Genomic DNA, 25,410 nt, shown 5'->3' on the forward strand with positions numbered 1-25,410 from the left:
TAGCCCCTGGAGGAGGGGGAGGAGGGGGAGGAGGGGGCTATTTAAAGGGCCTGGGAGGAACAGAGCCCAGAGCGAGTGAGCGGTCATCATGGCCACTTCAGAGCTGAGCTGCCAGGTGTCCGAGGAGAACTGTGAGTGCCGAGAGGCCTTCTGGGCTGAGTGGAAGGATCTGACACTGTCCACGCGGCCTGAGGAGGGGTGAGTGCTGGCCAGCTGGGCGTCCCTCCTCCCCTCCCCTAGAGCACCCTTCCTGAGCCTTATGAGGCCGGAGCACAAAGCCCAGGAGAAGTTTCGGGGGGTGGGGGCCAGGAGAGTTCCCGCTGGGGGGAGCAAAGTGGAGTCACCCCTCCAGCACCCCAGATCCTGGCAGTCCTAGGGGGGCCCTGCCACTCAGCGTGTGACTGGAGGGCAACAGCTCTCAGGAGTTCAGTGTCCCCTTCCCCTCTCCTTCCCAGTTGCTCCCTGCATGAGGAGGATGCCCAGTGGCGGGAGACCTACCACCAGCAGGGGCAGTGCCAGGCGCTGGTGCAGCGTTCCCCCTGGCTGGTGATGCGGATGGGCATCCTGGGCCGCGGGCTGCAGGAGTACCAGCTGCCCTACCAGCGGATGCTGCCGCTGCCCATCTTCACCCCTGCCAAGGTGGGCGCCACCAAGGAGGAGCGCAAGGACATCCCCGTCCAGCTGCGGGAGCTGCTGGCACTGGAAGCAGCCCTGGGTGGCCAGTGTGTGGACCGCCAGGACGTGGCCGAGATCACCAAGCAGCTGCCCCCTGTGGTGCCTGTCAGCAAGCTCGGCGCCCAGTGTCGCACTCTGTCTCGCTCCATGTCCCAGGAAGCACAGAGAGGCTGAGAGGGCCAGTGACTTGGGCTCCACAGTGCCTGCCCTGGGCTGGGCCCTTCCTGGCTAGGACCATGGAGGGGAGCTGTTGGCCATGGAAGCTTTGTAGTTTGCCCAGAGTTGGGGGCTAGGGGAGGTGGGAGCCAGAGGCCAGGATGCCTGGGTCTCCTGAGTTCCCACAGGGAGGGAGCAAAGACGGTGGGCACTAAGGGTGGAGAGCTGGGGGCCAGCACAGCCGAGTACCCCCAGGAGGAAAGGCAGAAAATGCTGGTGAGGGTAAGAGGTCCCTGAGAGGAGTGACCCCAGTCCAGATTTCAGCTGCAGAGAAGGATGAAGAAAAAGCATAAGGGGATCTGGAATGCTCAGGGAAGGAGGCCTGGAGAAGACCGGAGGGAGGGGGACGTGAAGAGGGCAGAAGCAAGGTGGAGACCCCAGCACCCTCTGTTAGCGCTGCAATAAATGCTCAATCACATGCCAGAGTTTCGTCTCTTTCCTGGTGGTTGAGGGGCCCACCCGTTGGTGTCCCCCCCATGCTCACTTCTGGGAACAGGCCCTGCATCTGAGCTAAATATGGCAGAGCTAGTGGGTCACCCCATGCTCCCGGGGGTGGGGGGGAGGGTTGCAGGGACAGAGCTATAAACAGGGTGGCTGTCCGTCCAGTCCCCCTGACTCTGCTCTGAAGTCCTGGCCTCTGTGTCCAGTCCCCTGGCACTGGGCAGTGCCCAGGAGGCCAGTTGGCATCCAGGGTTTGTTTAAATGACCTCACGAAGAATACGGAAGGGGCTGGCACCAGGACTGTCCTTAGCTGTGCCTCAGGGTGTGGATGGGGTCAGTGACCCCAAGGCTGACCTCTCTCTTGGTTCTGAATCCAGACAGAATCAGTCCTTGGCTGGGGTCAGGTGTTCCACCCTCCCTGCCCTGGGAGCCCAAGGTGGGTTCTTGGGGGTAGGGTGTGTGTGTGTGGGGGTCAGGTTCCTGTCTGTGACCCCTGCAGCTGTTGTGGTGACTCATGTCCCAACCTGGCTGCCTGGCCCAACAAGAAGACACTTCCCCTTTGGGACAAGGTGGGGGTAAGGGTGTGGCACAGAGGAGGCCAGGCGCTGGTAGCCTACCCAGGGCCGAGAGGCACTAGACTTAGCCAGAGGAGGGTCCCACTCCAGGAAGACCATGGAGATGGCCCCGCAGAATCCACTTCCCATTTGGGAGGATAGGAAGGGAGACCCTGGCATCTTGACAGCCTGGTACCTGGAGTGCCAAGCAATCTGCAGGCCTGCCCTGGCCCTGCTCCCCCAGAGGGGGCTGGAGTGTGGGCTGGGAGATGAGAAGGGTCAGACTCCAGACCAGGCGACACACCTAATCCCTTGGCGCCCGAAGGCTCGGATCGCGTCCCTTGGTACCCCTGGCAGCCTGGAGAAGGCGCCCCACGCTCTTCCGTCCTCACCTGGGTCCCTCGCCCCGGACATGACGGGAACGTCCCGAGCCTTCCGCCCTCGGCGGCCCCCAGATACGCGGCTGGGAGCCTGCAGGGCCCGGGCTGTTCCGTCTGCTAAGTGCTTTATCCCGGCTCGCCTGCCCTATCGTCGCTGCCATCTGACGGGCGGGGCCGGAGCTCTGCTCTGGGGCCCCGGGGCGACCGTGGCGGAGGCCAGAACGGACTGTCCTTTCTGGAGTCGGGGCGGGGGGCGGGGGGAACGCTGGAGGACGGGGACGAAAGAGAGGCCTAGAGGAGAGGCAGAGAAGGGGAGTTGGGGTGACCTCACTAAGAAAGGGGAGTGGATGTTGGACAGGGTGTCCCAGAGGTGTCCCTGGCGCTGGGAGCTGGGAACGGGGGAAAGGGCTAGCTTGAACCCTGGCCAAAAAGAAGGGAAGGGTGCCAGGCAAAAGGGGTGAATGGCTGCCGGAGCTGGAGAAGAGCTACAGGGAGGAGCTGGGACTGGCTGACGCAGGGGTCTAAGGAGTCTGGGGGTACGAAGCTGAGGGGCAGGGCGCGGGAGCTGGCCCTGGACCACGGCAGGTGAGGCAAAGGGTGGAGGGCAGCCGGGAGCAACTGTGGAGCAGGGGCGGGGACGGATGCTCCCCCCGTGTGTCTGCTGCTCCGACAGTAACGGAGATGGATGGGGTAGGGGAAACGCAGCGCGCGTGGCCCCGGGCGGCTCATCGCTCAGCCGCCGCCCCCGCATCAGAGAGGTCGGGGCGGGGGTCTGGCCGCAGATAAAGGCGAGCGGGGGACAAGGGCGGCCGCGGCAGCAGCATGAGCGGGACGGACCTGAGTCACGCTGCGGGCGCGGCCCCCGACCCAGACCCGGGCCAGGCGGCAGTCGCCTCGGCCTACCAGCGCTTCGAGCCCCGCGCCTACCTCCGCAACAACTATGCGCCCCCTCGGGGGGACCTGAGCAGCCCCGACGGCGTCGGGCCTTGGAAGCTGCGCTGCTTGGCGCAGACCTTCGCCACCGGTGAGCGCGGGGAAACAGGACAAGAAGGCATCAGGGAGCCAAAGGGGCGCGCACGCGAGAGCCAGACGGGGATAGGTAGTTAAGAGGTGAGAACAGAAGAGGAAGAGGAGCAGCGTCCCTCACGTGAGAGTGAGAGGAGAGAGTCGTGGGGAGAGAGGGTCGGGAGGGGAGAACACTCAGAACTGAGACGTGAGGTGGGGAATGCAGAATGAGGGGCAAAGGCGGAGGAGAGAAGCTGCCAGGCACCTGAGACTTCCCCCACTTCATCCTCACTGGTAGGTGACTAGAGTTTAGAGTCGTGGAACCTGAGTCACAGAGAGGTTAAGTTCATTTCCCCAGGTAAAAGTCAGCGGATGTTGGAGCCGGACTCAGACCCTGGTTAGTCTAACTCCAGAGCTAGTGCTTTTCCCGGATAGAGACACACTTCCAGGGGGAGAAGGAACAGAGGGGGAAGAAGCCGCAGGTAAGGGAGGCTGTGACTGAGGCTGGGGGCTGCAGGCACAGGCCTAGCACCAGGACCTGCTTCCTCTGCCCCACCCAGGTGAGGTGTCTGGACGCACCCTCATTGACATTGGTTCAGGCCCCACTATATACCAGCTGCTCAGCGCCTGCGCCCACTTCGACGACATCACCATGACAGATTTCTTGGAGGTGAACCGCCAGGAGCTGGGGCTCTGGCTGCGAGACGAGCCTGGGGCCTTCGACTGGAGCGTGTACAGCCGGCATGTCTGTCTCATCGAGGGCAAGGGGTAAGGGCGGGGGGCATGAGGGTTGGGCAGGGGGTTTCCCACGGAGTGGCTGGTGGGAGGCAACAGAGAACTGGGTGTGGGCAGTCCAGAGCCCTGGTCCTGACTCTGCCTTCTGAGTCAAACAGTGAATCCTGCCAAGAGAAGGAGTGCCAGCTGCGAGCCAGGGTGAAGCGGATCCTGCCCATCGACGTGCACCAGCCCCAGCCCCTGGGCGCTGGGAGCCTGGCGCCCCTGCCTGCCGATGCCCTGGTCTCCGCCTTCTGCCTAGAGGCTGTGAGTCCGGACCTTGCCAGCTTCCAGCGGGCCCTGGACCACATCACCACACTGCTGAGGCCTGGGGGGCACCTCCTCCTCATCGGGGCCCTGGAGGAGTCATGGTACCTGGCTGGGGAGGCCAGGCTGGCAGTGGTGCCAGTGCGTGAGGAGGAGGTGAGGGAGGCCCTGGTGCGTAGCAGCTATGAGGTGAGGGATCTGCGCACCTACATCATGCCTTCCCACCTTCGGACAGGCGTAGATGATGTCAAGGGCATCTTCTTCGCCTGGGCCCGGAAGAAGGTGGGGGTGTGAGGCCCCAGTGCGCACAGTGCCGGCGGTCCTCCCCCGCCTAGATGCCCTGTTATCTGAGGTGGCACCTAATAAATAAGTCCATGCTGGTTAGTGTAAGTGCAGTCTGTGGCTCTCCTGGGAAGCAACAAGGGCCCAGAGCTCTCTCTTGTGTTGTGGGCGTATGGGAGGCATCAACCCTGGCCTTTTTTCCACAAGCTTCCATGAAGGTAGGTTTCCGTACACTCATTCTTCCCAAACTAAGGAAAGCCAGGGTCAGAGGAAACTCACTCAGCATCTGCTGTGTGCCAGGCACCTGCTAGGCCCACTCAGTCCTCACACTCGGCAGCAGGTCCTGTTATCCTGTTTGCAGGTGAAGCTCAGAAAGGTTAGGAACAAATAAATAATAGTGGAGCTTAGTGGAGCCCAGAAGGGGAGGAGAAGGGGGTAATTAGGAGAGCTTGCAGGGGCTGGTGCTACAATCCAGGCACAAAGGCCAAGGGAAGTCAGAGGGGAAGAAGAGGCAGCAGGTTCCTCTCCCAGCCCCCACTACGAGCGGGACCGCAGCTCCATCCAGATCTGCTGTTGCCCTGAATCTGGTCCTTGCCATCCCCACTCCCATGGGCCTAGGTAGAGACGCCATCTGCCCGTTGCCTCCAGCCAGCTCTGTCTTCTTCCCTCCAGCCCACCCTACTTACACAAATGAGCTGGAAAAGGGTAGGTGAGTCTGAGAATTGGTTTATTAAGAATGTCCCTTGCCACCCTCCTACCTTAAAATAGTTCTTAGTATCAAAAGAAGTTACAGGTCACCCAAGTCCCTGAGGTTGGAGTCCCAGCTCAGTGCCCTTACCCACAGGGAGAGGCAAGAGGGCAGAGAAAAAGCAAGAATCCAGACTCCTTGCTCCAGTCACAGAGGCTGCCTTTGGATGGAGAGTTTCTGGAGCTCCACATTCTGTCTTTGTGGCGCAGGAATGTGCTATGGCCGCTGGCAACTGGCAGGGGTCACTTTTACCAGGGTGTAGGTAGAGCACGGCCCCTGCCTGCCTCTGGGAAGACGAGAAACCAGACCCAGCCAAAGCCTTCTCCCCTCCTCACTCAGATTGCCCCCTCCCTCCCCTGGGTCAGGCAGTGGCAAAGGGGCTCAGCAGGCAGGGCACTGGGGTAGGGGCTGGCCAACCATGTCTAGGCAAGGAGGATCCCCACTTTTCTTCCTCCCTCTGCCTCCCAAGGGGCTGATTCTGGGGGAGATCTTGGGTTGTGCAGAAGCCCCATGAGGCTCGTAAAGAGGAGGGCAAAAGAAAGGAACACATATACACACATGCAGCCTGGACACCCTTACCCTGCCAGATCTTGGGGGCACCCTGGCTTTCTGCCTGGCCTGGGGCTGTGTATAGGGTTGGTGCTCAGTAAACGGCTGTCGACATGATTTGATTCTCCCCCCCACTGCGTGGCATTCACACTCCCCTGCACTTCCACTCAGTCTCTGCACGTTCCCCTAACCCACACTAACCCGCCTGCCCCCCAACACCACACTTCAAAACCACTCACATACACCCCCACTTTCCACACTGCACAAGGCCAATGCTCACACACACTGCCCCACCCAGCATCCCACACACCCCAGGCCCGTGTCCACCATCCCGTCACCTACACACTTGGTCTCCCTTACACACTCACGTGTGGGCTCCCAACCAGAACAGCAGCACAGGGGCCAGAGGGATTCCTGTCCTGGGTTCTCTGGGGTCCTGGCCCCGAACAAGGAGTGTGGTGAGGCCTCCTGGGGGTCTGACTGGGGCAATAGTCTGGGTGACACTGCTCCCCAATCCCAACAGCTTGGTCCCTCTAGATCCCATGGGGAGAATGAGACCTGCCTTGAAACTTGGGTAGCCAAAGAGCAAGCATCTAGTGCCACCTAGTGGTGCCCCGGAGGAGGGCACGGGGGTAACAGAAGGGGACCCCACTATAGCCCCACAGGCCTGTGGTACCTAGTCTCCCAGCTAGACGGAGGGTTCTGGGAACCACCCAGGCAGTGAGGGGATGGGAGGAGGAGGCTGATGGGGAGGGGGAGGCAGCCCTCCTCTCGGTGGAGCTAAGAACACAGTTCTAGCCCAGTTCAGCTCCAGGGACCAGAGGGGTTGCCCATTTTCCAGCCCCAGATGTTATGAGGCCAGGTCTGAACTGACGCCAAGACCTGTGAGGGCCATGTGGGGGTGAGCAAGGGGGTGGGCAGGTTACATGATTCTGGTCCCACACCCTCCATGTCCAGCTTCAAGACGCTAAAAGGAAAAAAAGTCATCTCAAGGATTGGGGTGGCGGTGGTCGGGGGGGAAGAAGGGGAGCCAGCAGGGAGGGACAGGGTCCCCAAGAGGGCAGATCCGCTTCCAGGGCCTTCAGTCCAGTTTGAACTTGGCCTCTGATTCCTTCAGCAGGTAGAGGCTGTCATCTTCCAGAAAGCTGTGGGCCGAGGGAGGAGCCCACTGAGGTACAGCTCTGAGAGCGTCCCCTGGGGGCAGGGTGGGGTGGTGCAGGCGAGCGGGCAGTGGGTGACCAGTGCACAGAGGCCTCTAAGAAGCAGGCAAGGATGGGCACGGAGGAGGTGAGCACTAGGCAGGGAGGAGTACCCACCGGAAGAAGAGGACGTGAACAGGGATGGTGCTGATGTGCCAGATGGCGTGGGCATCCAGGACCCAGAAGAGAGGCGGGAAGTCTAGCAGCTCGAGCAGGGACAGCCCCTGCAGCAGCAGGACCACCACGATGCACTTGCGCACGTGGGGCAGCCGCTGCCGATTCCGCAGGCACCAGGTCAGCCACCACGCCGCGTTCACCAGGCCTGGGTGCGGGTGGGGGCGGGGAGAGCTCATTCCCGGACCTCCTTCTCTCCTCCCAAAGTCTCTCCTAGCCCCCATGCTCTGTGACCCCAGGGCCCCCCTCAGGGGCTCCTCCCAACCTCCCCCCTCTCCCACCCCCAATTCTTTTCCCTTCCCTCCCCCTAAGGGTCTCTCTAGAAGCTCCTTCTCTGGGAACAGCACCAATGCCCACCTCCACCCCAAACCAGCAGCTCTGCAGATGGTCCAGCCCCCCCAGAGACCCTGTCCCACCTCACCGATAGCCACGTTGGCCGCCAGGTTGTAGCCATAGTCGAAGCGGACGAGGCTCAGGTAGGAGACGTGCGCCGTCAGCATTAGCAGCAGGAGGGCCCGGAAGGCACTGGCCACGGCCGGGCGGTGCAGCCCCACGGTCCTGCCCCGCCACCCAGAGCTGCTCAGATGTAGGGTGACCCACCCCCGCAGCAGCATTCCCTGAAGCGTCCCCTCACGCCAGCAGCAGTGTGGGGGAGCCGCTGCCCCTCTCCTCCATCAAAACAGGCTAGCAGGGCAGGCCTCCAATTCCTGGGGGCCTTTGCCAAGGTCCTTGGAAAGAGCCAGGGCCCCTGATTCCACCACAGAGTCCCTATCCAGGGCTGTCTGGAGCGTATGCACGTGCAAGATGAAAGCCCTGGGACAGCACCCCCAGGGGAGAGACCGGCGACCCCTCTCTGCCCCCAGGGCCTGATTTTGCTCGCACAGCAGCCAAGGCGGGCTCACCTGACACAGCACAGATAGACTGAGTGTAGGATGACAGTGGAGGCACAGAAGTAGTCCATTTTCTGAGGACAAGGAGAGCTGGATGAGGGACCAGTGTGTGGGCAACAGGCGGTAGACAAGGCTTCATGGAGGGCAGGCTCCAGAGAGGACCCACTAGGGATGGGGGCAGGAGGGGTGGCAGAGGCCCAGCCAGCGTCTAACGTGGGAGTCCTAGGCCTATGGCTGGTGGAGACATGTCTCGTGCTCCTTTTGCCTATCGCTGTTTCATGCCTGAATTCAATAGACTGACTCTTGTATTCACATTATACAATTTAAAAAAAAAAGTGTGCTCAGCAGCAAGGCTTTAGAGGTATTGGTAGAGGGTGCCCGCCAAGACTCCAGAACGTGAGCGCATGCGCAGAATTCAGAGTGTGGTCTGGAGTTCAGCAGCTGTGGGCTCAAGTCTGGACTGCACCCCTTCACTGGCTGCAGGATGCTGGGCAAGTGATTTCACCCCGCCCAAGGCTCAGCTGCCGCATCGGTTAAGAAGAGCCAATAATCACACCTGCCTCACGAGGGTCAAGTGAGGCTCAAGTGCACTAATAGGTTTAAAATGCCCCGCGCACAGCAAGTGCTCCGTAAACCGAGTCAGTACGAGGACTAGGAGAGAACGAAGAGCCAGCTCTGCCCCACCTCTCCTGGCTCCTCCGGGGACTGTCTCCAGCCGAAACGGGGGTGGGAGGGCGCTCACCTCTGTGAGGTCGGTGTCCCTGGTGTGGAAGACTGTGGACCAGAACCAAGCATTGAGGGAGACCTGAGGAGGGAAGTGGCTGGTGAGTGTGGTGCCCCAAGGTGGGGAAGACCCCCCAGAGGGCTCACATCCATCTCACTTTGGGGAAAGGGATCTACAGAGCTGAGAAGCATGCTTCCCCTGGGCCCTGGAGCCCATGGACTGGACAAGCCCGGGCCCCTCCACCCCCACCCAGCCCGGGTCCCTCAGGCTCAGCTTCCCACCACCCTGAACCCCCAAGGCCACGGGGGCTGCAGCCTCCACAGGTTCCGGCCTGGCCTGGGAACCAGTTCCAGCAGAGTCAAGTTCCCCGGTTACTCAGTGGCTAACACAACAGCCCCCGGGGAACCTCACCTCCTCCCCCAACTGGCAGGTGATCATGACAGCCCCACCCGGGCCAGGCGAGCCAGTGACCTCAGCCTCTGGGGGCGGGAATGAAGTGGGTGGGGTGGAGGGGCTCGAGCCAGCTTGGGGTGTGTCCAGAGCAAGCAAGCAAGGGAGGGAGATCAAGTAGATCCCACTGGGGCCAAGTCTCTGAGGAGGAGCCTGGACAACGGAGCCCAGCCTCCTCCCAGCTGGGCCGCCGGAGCAGGGCTGGAGGGGCAGTGGTGGGCAAGGGCCCAAGGGAACGCTGGAGGCCTTTCTCCTGGAAATTAACTGCAAGGAGAGAGCACACATCATCTTGCAAATGAGGCCTACCTCTCGTGGGAGTTGGTGCTGGCATTTCTTTCAGGGACTGCTGTGTCCACAGCAGAAGCCCAACGTACTGAAAGAAGGGTGGGCTGGGGTGGAGACACACACTGGAGGGCTGGGAAACCAGTCAAAGGGAGAAACGGCCAAGGTCTGGCCTGGAATGCCCTGGAGGTGGAGATGGATGCACTAGGGTGGTACAGGCCTGCCAGAGATGCGTAAAGGCCAGGAGCTGCTCGGTGGGGTCCAGTATACCAGGAAAATTGGCCAGGCAGCGGACAGAGGGAGCAGGGTAAAAAGCCACTCTCCAGGGGCTTCCCTGGTGGCACAGTGGTTAAGAATCTGCCTACCAATGCAGGGGACACGGGTTCGAGCCCTGGCCCAGGAAGATCCCACATGCTACCAAGCAACTAAGCCCGTGCGCCACAACTACTGAGCCTGCGCTCTAGAGCCCGCGAGCCACAACTACTGAGGCCGTGTGCCACAGCTACTGAAGCCCAGGTGCCTAGAGCCTGTGCTCCCCAACAATAGAAGCCACTGCAATGAGAAGCCCGCGCACCACACCAAAGAATAGCCCCTGCTTGCCGCAGCTAGAGAAAGCTGCGCACAGCAACAAAGACCCAACGCAGCCAAAGGTAAATAAAATAAATAAATGTATTTAAAAAAAAAAAAAAAAGCCACTCTCCATCCGGTATGCAGCAGGAAGGTCAGAGGGTAGGATGAGTTCCCTAATGCAGGCTTGAGGGGGCTTATGAGGAAATGGGAAGAGCAATGGGGTGGAGGCCTGGGCTCTACTGCAAAGCTGGAAGTCTCTGGGGGCTCAGGGAGTCCGGTGTAAGCCTGTCTGGCCCGGGTCCAGGGTTGACTCTTGCTGCTTATGCTTCTCATGACCTGGGCACAGGCTTTGTCCTTCTGGGACCGAGCTTCCCCCTGGGACAAATCAGGGGCTGGTCAAAGTGATCCTTTGTCCCCTTTCCAGCCCTGATGTCAGGTGATCAGTCCAGGTCAGGCTGCTTCCTCCTCTGAGGACAGCCATCCTGTCCTATCCCTGGTGCTACCCTTTCCCCAGAGACAGCAATGGAGGCATGGTCCGGAGGCTGGAAAACGGGACAGGACAGAGTCGTTTCTCAGACTCTGCTTCTGCAGAGTCTGTGATACTCAGGGTCAGCGTGGGGAGAGAAGCAGGCCCGGGGCTGGAGATGGGGCCCAGGCGATCACATGGGCCAGGTCTCCTGGGCAGGCGAGGAACAGGGACATCCTTGGGGAAGAGAGTGGCCCTGGAGCCAACGTGAGGGGGAGGTGGTGGGGAAGGCAGCAGGGAATGGCAGCCAGCCAGGCCTCCTTGTCACCCATGGCAGGAAGGGGGAGGTGACAGGAGGACTGAGCTAAGTGGTGGCTGGAGGTTGGGGGGGATGCACAGGGCTAGGGATGGGATGGGGGTGGGGGTGGCTTGGTCCCCTGTCCAACCGCCTCCCCAGGGGGCCTTCCACTTACAGAGACCCACCTGAAGCCTGGACTCTGCACCCCTGAAAAGTCCCCTCTCCCCTGGGGAGTGTCCCATTATGGGGGGGCTCCTCTTCTGACCCTCTCCACAGATTTGGGAGATAGTGTCATTAAGAATGCAGGCCCTAGGGCCAGACTGCCAGGGTTCAAATCCTGCCTCTGCATTTCCTGTGTGTCCTTGGGCAAGTTATTTAGCCTCGCTGTGTCTCAGTTTTCTCATCTGTAAAATGGGAATAATCATAGTATTGATAAGGATTTAATGAGCAATACAAGTACAGTGTACAGCGCAGTGCCCAGGAACAGGGTTAAACATTAGGAGTTACTTCTCCCCACCTTGACCAGTTGACCAGTGTGGGATCCTCACACCATTTCACAGACTTGAGGCCAAAGAGCCCAAGTCTGCCTCCCATACTCCCTGCCGGCCAGGGAGGTCTAGGCCGAGAAGGGGTGGTCTCCCCACAACTGCCTAGGCTCATCCCATAGTTCCAGGCTGGGGGCAGGATGTCTGGAGCCTCCATACGGAGATGGACTCTGGGTTCAAGTTCTGCCTCGGCCCCTAAACAGCTGTGTGATCTTGAGCAAATAACAGCTTCTCTGAGCCTCAGCTGCCTCACCTACAAAACGGGGTTAATAATAGCATCCACTGCATAAGAGGGTTGTGAGGACAATGTCTGCAAAATACGGGGCACAAAGAAGCCATTCAGTAAGTGGTGGCTGTTGCTGTGGCCTGGCACACGCTAGGTAACCCAGAAATGTCAGTTTCCTTCATCGTGTCCAGGGACTGACCCCCTACCACTTCCCTTCACCTGACACCCCCCACCCCCTGCAAAGGTCACAGTGTTCCAGGGCAAACCACGGGGCCCCAGGGTCTCTTGATCCCAGAACGCAGACGCCTCAGCTGTAGGAAGAGGCCCCGCCTCCCTGCTCCTGAGCCACTACCCCACCAGGATGCACCGAAGAGATGCTACTTCTCTTCACTCGAGTTTGTCATCAAGACTCAAGCGAAGGGACAGAGGGCCGTGGAAGGAAGGGACAGCCCAAGTGTACGGCTGCTCCCAGACTCCTCGGCCAAGCCTGAGTAGAATGGGGGGGCCGGGGGGATAACTGGTCAATCAGACAGGCCAGGAGGGTGATGGACGCCAAGAACTTTGCGTAAACACTGAGGAAAGGGGGAGGCGGGGCAGGTTGCCAACGAGGGTGGAACTGGTGGGGGACGAGGAAGGCTGGGCGGAGGGAGAGCAGGAGGCTGTTTCAGTCTGTTGGAAAATAGGAAAATTGAGACAAAAATATCACAGCCGTGAAACTGGTTGGATGCCAAGGGAGCCAGATCTGTCAGGAATTCGACCCCAGTACTAAGCCCCAGTGCTCGGGGCTGTCATTGACACCACCGAGGTGGGGACAAGTGGGTCTTTAAATAGCTCGGTGTCTCAGAAGTGGGGGAGGCAGAATGTTAAATATGACGCCTGCTGCCATCCTGGGCCCCCCCAGAGGCCTCAGGCAGGGCAAGCCGGCTCCAGTTCACTCCTGAGAAAGAAGTGGGCAAGAAGTGGATGGAGACTAGAGAAGGGGGGCTTTTTCCACCATCAAAAAGGATCCCTTGATTTCTTGCCATTGCCTGTTCCACTGGCTCTTGTCTGACTGTAGGGAAGTCCTTCCTGAAGTCTAGCCACCATTCTGCTGTAGCCTTAACCTGTCTCTTCTCACAGTTTCCTCAGCAGAGGTAGGGTACAGTTAGTCCCCACCTCCCTGAATCATCCTGCAGAGACAGTCTGGGATTTCCCGGCACCCTCAGCCTCACCTCCACCCCTGAGGACCTTTCCTTGTTGGATGAAGGGGCAGAGCACTGGTCTGGCCCGGCAGCTTTGGCAGAGAGCAGAGGCCCCTGATTGCACGAAGCCAAAGGTCTGTGGAGGGCAGAGTTTTGGTGGGCTCCTCCAAAGCCTGGCTGCTGCCCAGCCTAAGTCCAGGTCTAAATGTCAAGGCGGGGGTTGACTTCTTGTGCCAAAGCTTCATTAACTCTGCGAATTCCCAGAGAAAAAGACTGAGACCCACTCCCCTCCCCAAGATCTAACCTGGAGCAGGTGAGGGGGCCTTCCCACCCCAACCCACCAGAAATCAGGAGCCCCAGTTGTTCCAGAAAACCCAGCCCAGGACAAAGTCCACTGCCACACCCTCCACAGGGCTTGGGATCCTTCGTGCTTGCAAACGTACACAGGACTAAAGATCAAGTGTAAGATCCAAACTGGATCATCAAAGGGAGTGTGGGCACTGAGACTCTGTCCCTAAAGGGCCTACTGGTGGCATGAAGGGGGGTCCCATGTCCCAGGACACCACATCCCGTAGGGTGCCCTGTGACACAGGCCCCAGGTATCTGTCCTCTCTCAACCTAACATCTCCTGATCAGTCCCTAAGGGTCCTTGGTCACGCTGGACTGCAGGGTACACCTGTGAGGTATGATCCTCACCAAGAAGGAAGCTGAGTGGCAGATGCCAGTGAGATGAAAGACCCAAGAAACAGGGAGATCAAGGCAAGAGCTGTGAAGTGACCACTGGCCTCTGGCACATGTCGTGAAGACAAAGGCTGGGACCCTCAGACCAGCACGTCTACCCAAGGAGGCTCTGAGTTTAGTTCAGAGAGATCAGGCAGGGCTGTCCTGTGCTAACAGGGGCATGGGCGAGGGGGCAGTAAAGCGGTGGGCCAGGCAGCAGTGTCCCTGGAAGACCCCAAGGGAAAGGGGACGGGTGTACTGTCCTCAGTTTCCCCACCCTTCCTGCTTTCTTTGCCAGGACCAAATTCCCTTCTCTGTGTGAGGCCTAAAACAGGAAGTAGTGGCTCTATCCCACCCATGCCTGTGACAGGCTGGGCTGATGCCAGGCCCTTGCTTACACAAGAGTCCTTGCCCCTCAGCCTGGCACTTGGGGCCCTCTCTGCTTCATCTTACCCCCCTCACCTCCCCTTCACCCAGCCACGCTGTGGTCAGGCTGACCTTCCCAAGGTTGCCTGTCCAGGCCCCACACTGACCAGCTTCTGCACCTTTGCTCCTGCTGTGCCCCCAGCCTGGAATGCTGGAATCTAACCTCCTCTCCTGCCACGTGCACACGTCTAAGCCTGACCAGGCCTACGAATCCCGGATGAAGCCTCTCCTCCTCTCTGGGCTTCCCTGAAAGACTTCTCCCCCAGACGATATGATCTCCCCACCTCACAGCTCCCAAAGCTCTCTCCCTGAGCCCTCCTCACCTCTGCCTCCATCCTGACGCCCAGATTGGCAGGACCTGGACCTCCCACTTGGCTTAGCTCCTTGGGGCAGGGGCTTCAGCCACCACAAGTGCTAACCCCTTTCTCCACCCACGGCAGATGCTCCATAAGCACTTCGCACAGCACGTGGAGACAGCCCAGAGAGGCACTAGGTGCTCAGGCCCTGCAGCCGGACAGCCCTGGGTGCCAGCCTGTCTCCACTATTCACTACCTTGTTAGCTGTTAACTTGGGGCAGGTTTTCCCCCCTCTGAGCCTTCCACAAAGCTCACAGTGTTATTACGAGGATTAAGTGAGAAAATGTATGTACAGAACTGAGGACCATGCCCGTCACGTAATCTGTGTTCCATAACGGATAAAAATCATTAATATCTATTGAATGGAAAGTGTTAGGGAGGAGCAACGTTACCCAGAGGCTCGACAGCCTCCTTGCTGCCCTCCTTCCGGTCCCCATCTCTCAAGTGTGAGGTTTGGCCTGGACTTCCGGCACCCCAACGCTATCAGTCTCCCCAGGGTCCTCAGAGATCTCAGGGTCGCCAGATCTAGGGGCGGCCTTCAGTCTCATCTTATTTGACTGAAGCAGAGTTCAGGAGAACGGCCTACTCTCTCCTTCCTGTCCTTGTCCCAGGGCTCCCCCAACCACACGATGGCCTCATTTTCCACCCACCCCTCTGGCCACCCCTTCTGTCTCTGTTGCTGGCTCATTCTCCTCTATTCAGCCATTAAGTTTTGGGGTTCCTCGAGGCTCCATCCTAGACCCCTTCTCTTCTCACCAAGTTCCCCCCTGGTGATCGCATCCACAGTTTCTATCACCGTCTCCTAAGCAGAAGCGCAGGGGTCATCCTTGATTCCTCTCTTCCCATCTTAGGTTATCCACACAGCCAAGATGGTTAAGACTGTACACTCTGGAGCCAGATGCCTAGATTCAAACCCTGGCTCCGGGGCAGGTTATCTAACCTTTCCAGTCCTTGGTTTCCTCATCTGTAAACTGGGGACAATAATACTACCTACCTCATAAGCTTGTTATGCTATTAACAAGGTTAATATTTATAACATGCTTAGAATGGTGCCTGGCACACAGTAACAGCTATGTAGTTGTTTGTAAAATAAATACATTTAAAAAATTTTAATGTCACCTCCAAAACATAGCTCAAACATACTTCTCTTTAATACCTTCCTTCCCAAGACCCGGGCCACCTCTCTAGTCTCGCTACTGTGCCCTATGCTAAAATTACCAACTAGGCCCCGCATCCACTCCTGCCCGCTCCAACCTGGTCTCTACACAGTAGCCAGAAGAGCAAATCTATTCACGAAGCCCCTTCTCTCCAACCCTCATTGCTTCATGAGGCTTTGACAGTCGAGATCCAAAGTGTTACTGAGCCTTCCAGGCTCTCCATCCCCATCCATCTCCAGGCTCCACCTGCTGCCCACCTGCCCACCCGCCTCAAACCCCCCTCCCAGCTTCCTGCCTGGTCGGCCTCCTGGCCTTTCAGGTCCTCATATAACCTGCACTCTGTCCCGTCAGTGCACATTCCCTCATCATTCTGATTTGACCTCACACACCCCTTCCTCAGGGAAGGCTCCCCTGGATTGCCCTGTACTGGTCTAGACCCCATCACACACCCCGACAGCACACATCTATCCTCCACTGCACTTGTTCATAGCTGTCCTTTTATATTCAATTGTGTGCTTATGTGATTAGTACCAGAGGGCAGGGACCCGTCTGTTTTTATACACTTGTGGATCTCCTGCACCCAACAAAGCGCCTGGCACATAGCAGGTGCTCAGTACATGAACAAGTGGCTGCTTTGATGGCAGGTAGGTGAGTGAGTGTGGGCTGTTTCCCCAAGGCTCACAGTGGTAGCTCTGGTCTAGAGACATCCACTGCCACCTCTGACTCTCACACCCTCCCCAAGGTTGCTGTGGCTCCTTTCTGTACCACAGTCCCTGCTTCTCACACAACTCCAGGCTCTTGACGCTGGCTCTTCTGACCAGCCGTTCTGTGAAGCTCAGAGACCTCTCTGGATACTCAGATGGAACATATTTCAGCTTCTCCAGGGATGGTCTAAGACCACACTGAGCTCTAGATGGAGTGCTGTGGCTGCTACTGCCTCCAGGCCTTAGCTGGGGTTGACAGTGCTTTGAACCTTGCAGAGGGGTCCTTGGAAAGACCTGTGGTCCCCGCATGCTCCCTACCACCCACCTCCCTTCTGTGTTTGTAAACTGCCCTGCTGGGTGTTTTAGCAGCTTCCTGCTTCACGGCAAGAACAATGTTTCTTTCCTCTCTCCCTCTCTCTCAAACAGCCTGACCTAGGACTTTGCTAGAAAGGGAAGGCCTGATTCAGCACCTTCCCTGTTCTCCCCAGGCTCGACCATCCCATAGCTGCAACTTTAACCCTGGAAAACAGAGGGGAAGCTAGGTGGGTGATAATGGGGATCTAAGAGTTCCTCGTTGCTGGGTGAGGGTGTCGAGCAGGAATCCTGCCAGGTTACCTACCCAAGCGAAGGCCACGCAGGTGGGGTACATAGGGGATGAGGCTGGCACAGAGGTGCGGTAACGACAGAGCATCACCAGGCTGGCCAGGCCGTTGAGGAAAGAGGCCACAGCAGAAGCTGGTTCTTGGAAGCACAGGAACCGGAAGAAGGGCCACTGAAAAAGGAGCACATGGAGGGGGCCTGAGGAGCAAGCAACGCCCAGTTGGTCCAACCTACCTCTGCTTGACCTGCTGCATCACCAGGCCCCCAGCCGCTCCTCAGCTCTGGACCTTGGCCAAAGCCTCAGGGGCAGTCCCTCTTCAGATCAACGAGCTCCCCTGCAGTCCGTGGCTGAGGGTTATCCCTCTATCCTGGCCAGCACTCACAGCACTGGGGAGACCAGGCGGGGCAGTGTGGATGGCTCAGTATGGCCTGGTGGAAATAGCATAGACCTGCCATCTAGAAGACACAGGTCCTAATCCCTCCTCTCCCACTAACCACAGCCCTCTGAGCCTCAGCTTACTCTGTGACAAACTGGGGAGAATAATTCTTGCCAAGCTCAACACTCCAGAACAAGATCATATTGGATCAAAAGGCATCAGCAAGCTGTGACTCGCTGGGCAATCTGAGGGGGTTTTATTATTTTAATCCAGACTCCTACTGAAGAAGCAACAGAAAGTGTGCCAGGGGGATGCTCAGGGAATTTGTCTTTGTAGCAAGGTGGGCATCTCAACCACCCTAAGCAGCCCAGGACCACTCCCTGAGGAGACTCCAAAGCCTCCCAGATCCTGTTACCTCAAATCCAGAGGCAGGACACATTGTCCCCATCTGACGATAACCAGCATATTATGAGAAAAACAGGTACCTGCCCCAAACACACACTCATCACCCCACACCCTGGCCTGCTTGGACAGTGTGGTCCAACTAGAGGCATCTTACTCCCATCATCTACCTACCCTGACCCTCCAACTCACCTTGCCATGGAACTGAGGCACTTTGTGACCTTCCTGGAGGTAGAGGCCAACGGTGACCCACATACACTCATACTTACAGTCATCCTGACAGGTCCATCCTGAAACAGATAAATATGGCCTGGTGAACTCCCCAGCATGGGGAGGCACAGAGAGAGCTCGAATGGGGCCCAAGCTCAAACACAGGCCAAGAGGTCCTGCAGGTTGGAGAGAACCAGAAGAAATCGGAAAATTCTAGATTCCTGCTTGGATGGATGAGAGATGGTGTAAAATATACATAAGGGAAAGGCATGTGTGTGTGTGTTTTAGGGGGTAGGAGTGTACAGTGAGCAAGTAGAGATGTTTCTTCTCTTTTCCTTTCACACAAGATGGAGACTTTGGCATCTGATGGACTCATCTGTGGATACCTGGGTTTATGTTTGCCTTTCCTGAACACAGGATTTTCTCTCACTCACCAGGGAGAAACCCTTGCCGTTTTACACCCCATCTATGAAAATGAAGCCCAGATTCTTCAGTCTGACTTTTAAGGCCCCATATTGCCTTTCTAACTTTATTTCCCACTACTCCTTTTCATGCACCCTGCTCCCTGAGTAAACCAAGCTGCTGGATGTGTCCATATCTGTCCAGGGCCTCCACTCTCTGTTCTTTCTGTCTGGTATGAAAAGGGATAGTAAAGAGAAGAAACGTGTAGTCAAACAGGCCAGAACTAAAAACTCCACTTTACCACTTACTGGCTGTGTGATTTTGGGCAGGACACTTAACCTCTCTGAGTCTCCCCATCTGTAAAAATCAGGTTAAGAGAATTGACCTCAAAGGGTTGTTGTGAAAAATAACTATTTTGACACCTGCCACAAAGTAAGTGCCCACTATGGCCACAGGCCTAAATTTAATGCATCCATCCAGAAGTCCTTCCTCTCGAGAATGTTCCAAGATAATCACTGCCCCCACCTCCTCAAAGCCAGAAACGATTCCTTCCTCCCTATTACTTAATCTAAGAGTCCTCTGGGGCTCAAATCATCCTCTCCCTTGCACTTGAGAAGGCTGAAGTCCCCTTGGGGACTGTAAGCCCCGAAGTCAGGACCCTGGTCTGATTTCAGTGTCCTTCCAGGTCTTTGTACCCAGGAGGTAGTAAATGCCCATTTGACTGACTAAATAAAAAGTAAATGAAGCTCCTGGTTGACGGACTATCTAATCACTCTGGGGCTCCACTCACTCACACTCACAATGGACCCGGGGGAGCAACTAAGGTACAGATTGCAGAGTGGTCTTCGGGGGCGAAAGGGGCAGGGCAAGTCCAATGGGCGGGGCCTACCGCGGGGTGGGGCTTACCTGCTAGACTCATGTAGATTGGCTGGCGGGAGCGGAAGTGCTTCAGTGCGCCCCCAGAACAGTTCCGCTCCTCGCACCGCAGCACGCAGTCGCGGTACACCGGCTCGCGATCGCCCTGGGAGCAGCTTGCTAGCGCGGCTACCCCAACCAGCAGCACCAGCCGCACCGTCCGCCCGGCCATCCCTTCACCCTGGCCCTCCGCCGGCGGAGGAGCTTAGGAATCTTCACATCCGGAGTAACCGGAAGTGCCTTGTGTTCTTTCATCTACTCTCCGCTGAAGTCCACCCCAGTTTAAATTAAAGTTCCCGGATTTTTTTGGGCGCCTGCCCCGCCCCTCGCCGTAGTGTTATCTGCATATAACAGACGTCAGGGTTAGGGGAGGGGAGACACCAGGTGGGTTAAGAAGCAAAATAAAGTGGTATTTTATCAATACCCGTCTTCTTTCTTTTCCAGGGCCTCTTTATTTGAGGTAGGGCTAGTTTTCTGTCCCCAGCCCTGTCGAGTTTCCACTCCCTAATGTACCCAGAACTGTCCATTTATCTCCATCTCCACTGGCACCGCCACCCTAGTTAAAGACATCATCATCTGTCGCCGAGGCAGCCGCAGTAGCCTCTTAACACATCCCCCTACTTCTACTTAATACCCCTCCAGCCCATGCTCTATTTCCAAAAATTCAAATTTGACCATGTCATCCTCCTTCATAAAATTCTTTACTGGCTCCCACTTGCCTCAAGATAAAATCATAACTCCACAAGCCCTGCACGATCTGGCCCCTGCCTACTGGTCTCCCTCACTCGTCTGCCCCAGACTCCCCTCAAGGGGTCATGTCTCTCAAGCCCCGTGGCTCTACCTCGTCTGTATCACTCTTGCTATCACTCCTGCTGATTCTTTTAGTCTCAACTTAAACACTACTTCTGGGGGTGATAACACCTGGAGGGTGCTATAACATACAGTGGTCTCTTTGTCTTGTTTACCACTCTACTACCAGCACTAGTACAGAATTTGCCTCAGGGTAGGCGCTCGCTAAGAACGCGTTGTGTTTTTTTTGTTTTGTTTTTGCTTTTGTGTTTGTTGTTTTTTTAAGTAAATGAACAACGTAATTCACCGTAAGAATTTGGGTGCCAAACCAGGGCTGTCAAATCACCAGTGTGATTCAGACCAAGCTGAGATAGGAGAGGTGTCCTATTTCAAGAAAAATTAACAGGAGGATATTTGGGAACAGGAGAACACTCGCTTTAGTATCACCCATCCTCCCCACACTACCACCAGCACAAACACACACACCTGTCTCATTGGAGCATTGACGCCTTGTAGCTAGATGCATAATTAGTGTGTGTGTAGATTAATGACTGCCTTTCCTCCTCTCCACTCTCTTCACCCCTGGTCAACTTTTTATCCTGGGAGGTGGAATGAGCTGGAAGTAAAATTGGATTCTATTCATTCACTCGTTTGGCAAACATTTCCTGAGCACTTAGCCCTAGCACCAAGGTGGCAAGGCACAACTCCAGGAGGCACCATTCACATTGTATGTTCTGTGAATGGCGCTCAGGGGTGCTTCATTCACATTATATTTTCTGTGAATGGTGTCTCTTCCAGTTAAATATAACATGAATAGTGTCCCCTGGAGTTGGGCACCCAGTTGATACTGATTGGGAAGCTGAAATGAACAAAACAACCACTCAGCCCTCCAGGAGCTGATGGAAAACAATAGAGTGCTAATACTACTTTGCATCTGATGGATCGGTTCATTTTTTTTTTTTAATCTTAAAATTTTATTTTTTAGTTTTTAATTGAAGTATAGTTTATTTACAATGTTGTGTGATAGATCAGTTCTTTTATAATACATTATTTTATTTTGTCCTTACTGTAACGCTTGGATGAACCTTTTTATGAGGATCCCCATTTAAAGATGAGGAAATTTAGGATTAAAGAGGATGAAATACGGACAAAGCAGGAATTCTCCCTTTGAGAGAACACCAAGGTAGAAATAGAGCTCTTTTAAAACTTTTAAGGTTCCAATTTTGGAAGACTCATCCTATATTATATCAAACATACTAAAATGTGGCAACACCCACATTAAAAAAATTTATAAGTAACTATATATAGTTGAATTGAGTTGCTGTAAATAGTTGACATATTGTTACATTTTGTACATATTTAATAAATATTATTTTTTTGTAGTTTTCTTATCGTATTTTGGAGCTAACATTGAAAATTTGTTCATGTCTCAAACATTTCATAGGTCCTTGAAAACTCATGGCTACCTGATGGAGAAAACAATCCTATGTTAAAGGTGGAGAGGGCAGTGGAGACATCTGTCATGTTGTCCTGGTGGGAGATGAGGTGTTGTTTCTCTGGGACATCTCTTGAGAGTTTTTCCTGCCAGAAGAGCCCTACACAATTATCAGGCTTCTCCATCTCCCCACTTTTCAGCACAGAGATCCTCCTTTCCTTCCCCACAGAGCCCCCTCAGCTTAATCTGCTTCCTAACTTGCATTTGGTTTCTTATGTGAGTCACAGCCTGCAAAGTCATTGATTCATTCCTTCAACTCAGGCTTACTGAGCCCTACTGGGTGTCAGCCATTGCACTAGGAAAAAAATAGGTGAATCAGAAATCCTTCCCAGTCCAGGGAGGAGAAAGACAAAGCAAACATTATAGTGTGCTGAGGGCTCATAGGCAAACTGACCATATTCTTAGAATAAAAATTGGAGGATAGTCTACAATGAGGGTTCCTAATTCATCAAATATGTATTGCAGTTTACCACGGGCAAGTCTCTGGGGACAGAGTGATGAACAAGGTGCCATCCTTCTCATGGTCAGAGGAGGGAGACAGACAATAAATGAGTACCAAATAAAAGACTAAGATAATTTCACTGCTAATGTAAGAGCACATTGGTATGATCACTATGTAGGATCATTTAGCACTGTGTAAAATATACATACCCTGTAATCCGGTAATTTACATAGACTCTCTAACCAGCAATTTCTCTCCTAGGTATATCTACACAATCTCTAGGTATATCTACACAAGTGCAAAATGGGGTAAGTACAAAGCTGTCCATGGTAGCATTGTTCATTATTTTCAATAGCCAAAAAAAAAAAAAAAAAAAAAGAATGGGACAGATTTATAATGTCCTGACATAGCAAAGCCTTCATGATATTTTTGGTAAGTATAAGAACGGTATGTGTGTTTGTGTGTGTGTGTGTGTGTTTACACATCACCTCATGTGAGGAAAAATAAGAGTATATATTATGTTTGTTATTTTAGAGACTGTATCTAGAAAGATATATAAGAAAGTGGAAATAATTGTTGCCTCTGGGGAGAAGGGGAATTGTGTGTCTGGGTGACAGGGAAGTGAGGGACATTTTTTATTCTTGTACTTTGAAAAATTTGTGCCGTCTGTGTATGTCATCAGTTAAAAAGAAAGAGAAAATGTAAAAAAAAATTTCATGTGGTCACAAGCATTGAGTTATATAATTGGATAATGTAAGTGAGGGAGGGAGGGCAAGGGAGTGGGGAGGTAGGTGGAGGCTACGTTGGATTGGGTGGTCAGAGACTTTTTGAGAAAGTGACATTTGAACTGAAACTCTCATGACCAGAAGGAACCAGCCCTGCTAACACCTGGGGGCAGACTGTTCTAGGCTGAGGGAACAGCCAGTGCAAAGGCCCTGAGGCAGGAACAAGTTTGGCATCTTTGAAAAACAGAAAAGCAGGCTGCATGGCTGGAAGGCTGTGAGACTGAAGCAAAGGCCAGAGACCAGATTCTAGAAGGTCTCAGGTCACAGGGAAGAGTTTAGGCAATGGGAAACCATTAGGAGGTGTTTTAGCACCAAAGCGAATGAAATGATCTGATTTATGTTTAAAACATTTACTTTTTAAAAAAATTATTTTTATTTATTTATTTATTTTTAAATTGAAGTGTAGTTGATTTACAGTGTTGTGGCAATCTCTGCTGTACAGCAAAGTGACTCAGTTATACACATAGACACATTCTTTTTTTAATACTCTTTTCCATTATGGTTTATCTCAGGGTACTGAATATAGCTCCCTGTGCTATACAGTAGGACCTTGGTGTTTATCCATTCTAAATGTAATAGTTTGCATCTACCAACCCCAAACTCCCCGTCCATCCCTCTCCCTCCCCCTCCCCCTTGGCAACCACAAGTCTGATCTCTATGTCTGTGAGTCTGTTTCTGTTTTGTAGATGGGTTCATCTGTGCCATATTTTAGATTCCACATATAAGTGATATCATATGGTATTTGTCTTTCTCTTTCTGACTTACTTCCCTTAGCATGATCATCTGTAGTTGCATCCATGTCGCTGCAAATGGCATTATTTCGTTCTTTTTTATGGCCGAGTAGTATTCCATTGTATATATGTACCACATCTTCTTTATCCATTCATCTGTCGATGGACATTTAGGTTGTTTCCATGTCTTGGTTATTGTGAACAGTGCTGCTATGAACATGGGATGCATGTATCTTTTTGAATTATAGTAAAACATTTACTTTGGTATTGTGGGGGAAAAGGAGGCGATTGAAAGCAGGCAAGAGCTGTAGAGTGAAGATCAAAGGCCAGCGCGTTTGCCTAGAGAACTGACAGAGGCTTAGACTGGTGGTGGGAAAAGCTTAGATGTATTGGAAGGGGAATTGATAGATCTTAAAGACGATTGGATGGAAAGGGCAAGGAAAGGGAGGCATCAACAATGTGGGTTCCATGAATGAATTCATCTGAAACTGGAATTGTCCCCCCACATCAGGATTTCATGATTGCACTCGCTTTATGCTTCTGGAAGCTTCTTAGCCTCCTCTTACCCAAACCAAAAGCCAGAGGCAAGAGTGTCCTCATTCACACCCCAGTGGTCTCTATCTACAGCAGCAAGTGGGGTGAGCTTGGGGTCCTGAAGGCTTGAATGGAGCAGGAAGACCCAGTGCTTGTGAAACAAGGAATCTGGAATCTGCCAAACAGATGACTCAGTGGGGCTTTCAAGGGACAAGTGTAGGGGTTGAAAGGGTCACGACCCCCACACCAAATCCTAAAACACTGTGACCAGGGACCATTCAGTCCAACTCTCTCATATTTCAGATGGCGAGGTGAAGCCTTATTCAAGGCCACACGGCCCAGCTACCGTCTGAGGACAGACCCCAGATAAAGTAAGGGCAGATGGTGAGCAGCCAGCACAAACACACCGACAGCACAGGACACGGGATCACAAACTGTGACAGCTGTGTGTGCACAGGCCAAGATGGACGGCACGGGTGCTTCATGTACATGCATTAAAGCCAGGTGAGGCCGAGAGCACAAGTGGCCTAGGGAGGGAGGAAGGCAAACTACGCAGACCTTGGGCCTGCATTCCTGAGATGAGGGTGAGGGGCTGAGGGAGGCAATCAGCATGCTCAGGGTCTAACGTGTCTGGTGTGCCCTTTGGGCTCTGCTCCTTTGCTAACATGGGGACTGGGGCTAATCCTGGGCCCACAGAGTGGCCTCCCAGAGGTTAGGTTGCAAGTGTTCTGAAAAAGCCACCTTTAGGAAGGACAGATTTTCTTATCAGAAACTTCTAGATTATTCTCCTGTGGCCCCAGAGAGGCCTTGTGCCTACTTTCAGGGTACTCCTTCCAACTAACTAATTAATACAGACACTTCCCCAGCAAACCATGCCCCAGACTAGAGGCCTTGTGGGGTAGGCCCCAGTTTGTGGCCTGGACCTCGGACTGTGGACCGCATCTCCTCCCTTTTTCTGTTTGTTTTCAATCCTCTGACCACAGGCTGGCTGGTGAGGTAGGCAGAGAGGAGACTCTGGTGCCAACACACACACACACACACACACACACACACACACACACACACGGCCTCCTGTGCCCCCAGTCTCAGGGGCTGGTCAATGATTGACTGGCATTTCACAGGCCGCTGGTTCCAGACCCCAGCCTGCTGACCCCTCGAGGTCACCTCCCTAAGCCAGAGCCCCTTCCTTCCTCTTCAGTGCCGGTAGTCACTTCCACTGCCCGCAGACCCAGTACCTGCCACCCAAAGACCATCTCAGGCAGTTCTGGTGTGCTGCCCTGTTCTGCAGTCACCCCTTTCCTCTGCAGTTGTCTCTGTCTCTCGGGGTCCCTCACTGGACCCTTCTGGCAAACTTTTAGGCTCCTCCAGCAACCCTGGCAGTCCCCTGGCCCCCTCCCTTCTCCTCCTGAGGGCACCCCCCCAACACCCCCCCCCCCCCGCCTTTGTCCCTCAGACATCCCCTTTCCTTG

At 54.8% G+C, this 25,410-nt stretch overlaps 3 protein-coding genes and 1 pseudogene across 9 annotated transcripts; 2 read left to right on the forward strand and 2 right to left on the reverse strand.

The window, feature by feature from the left end:
• Positions 1–53: 53 nt before the first annotated feature.
• On the forward strand, positions 54–1,309 carry TCAP (titin-cap). The gene is made up of 2 exons (XM_059906457.1): positions 54–198; positions 456–1,309. The coding sequence occupies exons 1-2, from the start codon at positions 89–91 to the stop codon at positions 847–849; spliced, it is 504 nt and encodes a 167-aa protein (XP_059762440.1). The 5' UTR covers positions 54–88; the 3' UTR covers positions 850–1,309.
• A 1,565-nt stretch (positions 1,310–2,874) lies between these two features.
• On the forward strand, positions 2,875–4,677 carry PNMT (phenylethanolamine N-methyltransferase). Its single transcript, XM_059907586.1, has 3 exons — positions 2,875–3,290; positions 3,832–4,039; positions 4,165–4,677. Exons 1-3 carry the CDS (start codon positions 3,089–3,091, stop codon positions 4,604–4,606), a joined length of 852 nt encoding a protein of 283 aa, XP_059763569.1. The 5' UTR covers positions 2,875–3,088; the 3' UTR covers positions 4,607–4,677.
• A 627-nt stretch (positions 4,678–5,304) lies between these two features.
• On the reverse strand, positions 5,305–6,878 carry LOC132355893 (inactive histone-lysine N-methyltransferase 2E-like; annotated as a pseudogene).
• On the reverse strand, positions 5,305–19,402 carry PGAP3 (post-GPI attachment to proteins phospholipase 3). Of its 7 annotated transcripts, none has more exons than XM_059907918.1 (9): positions 19,157–19,402; positions 17,831–17,928; positions 16,879–17,031; positions 9,290–9,592; positions 8,897–8,959; positions 8,167–8,228; positions 7,686–7,822; positions 7,208–7,412; positions 5,305–7,036 (listed from the first exon to the last, which is right to left on the reverse strand). In XM_059907918.1, exons 1-9 carry the CDS (start codon positions 19,335–19,337, stop codon positions 6,973–6,975), a joined length of 1,266 nt encoding a protein of 421 aa, XP_059763901.1. In that variant the 5' UTR covers positions 19,338–19,402; the 3' UTR covers positions 5,305–6,972. The 7 variants fall into 7 exon arrangements, 5 of the variants coding, with proteins under 5 accessions (XP_059763901.1, XP_059763902.1, XP_059763903.1 ...); XM_059907919.1 differs by lacking the exon at positions 19,157–19,402 and adding an exon at positions 19,051–19,122; XM_059907920.1 differs by lacking the exon at positions 9,290–9,592 and having other exon boundaries at positions 19,157–19,400.
• Between the last annotated feature and the right edge of the window lie 6,008 nt (positions 19,403–25,410).

This window comes from Balaenoptera ricei, chromosome 20 (assembly GCF_028023285.1).
Source record: "Balaenoptera ricei isolate mBalRic1 chromosome 20, mBalRic1.hap2, whole genome shotgun sequence".
Lineage (NCBI taxonomy): Eukaryota > Metazoa > Chordata > Mammalia > Artiodactyla > Balaenopteridae > Balaenoptera > Balaenoptera ricei.

Bases quoted from the DNA above. Each gene is read 5' to 3' on its own strand.
- TCAP (XM_059906457.1), top strand. From the start codon at position 89: ATGGCCACTTCAGAGCTGAGCTGCCAGGTGTCCGAGGAGAACTGTGAG. The intron at 199-455 runs GTGAGTGCTGGC...TCTCCTTCCCAG, and splicing joins TCCACGCGGCCTGAGGAGGG to TTGCTCCCTGCATGAGGAGG.
- PNMT (XM_059907586.1), top strand. From the start codon at position 3,089: ATGAGCGGGACGGACCTGAGTCACGCTGCGGGCGCGGCCCCCGACCCA. The intron at 3,291-3,831 runs GTGAGCGCGGGG...TGCCCCACCCAG, and splicing joins GGCGCAGACCTTCGCCACCG to GTGAGGTGTCTGGACGCACC. The intron at 4,040-4,164 runs GTAAGGGCGGGG...TGAGTCAAACAG, and splicing joins TGTCTCATCGAGGGCAAGGG to TGAATCCTGCCAAGAGAAGG.
- PGAP3 (XM_059907918.1), bottom strand. From the start codon at position 19,337: ATGGCCGGGCGGACGGTGCGGCTGGTGCTGCTGGTTGGGGTAGCCGCG. The intron at 17,929-19,156 runs GTAAGCCCCACC...TATCTGTTTCAG, and splicing joins AATCTACATGAGTCTAGCAG to GATGGACCTGTCAGGATGAC. The intron at 8,960-9,289 runs GTGAGGTTCCCC...TTCCCTCCTCAG, and splicing joins CCTGCCAGTTGGGGGAGGAG to GTCTCCCTCAATGCTTGGTT.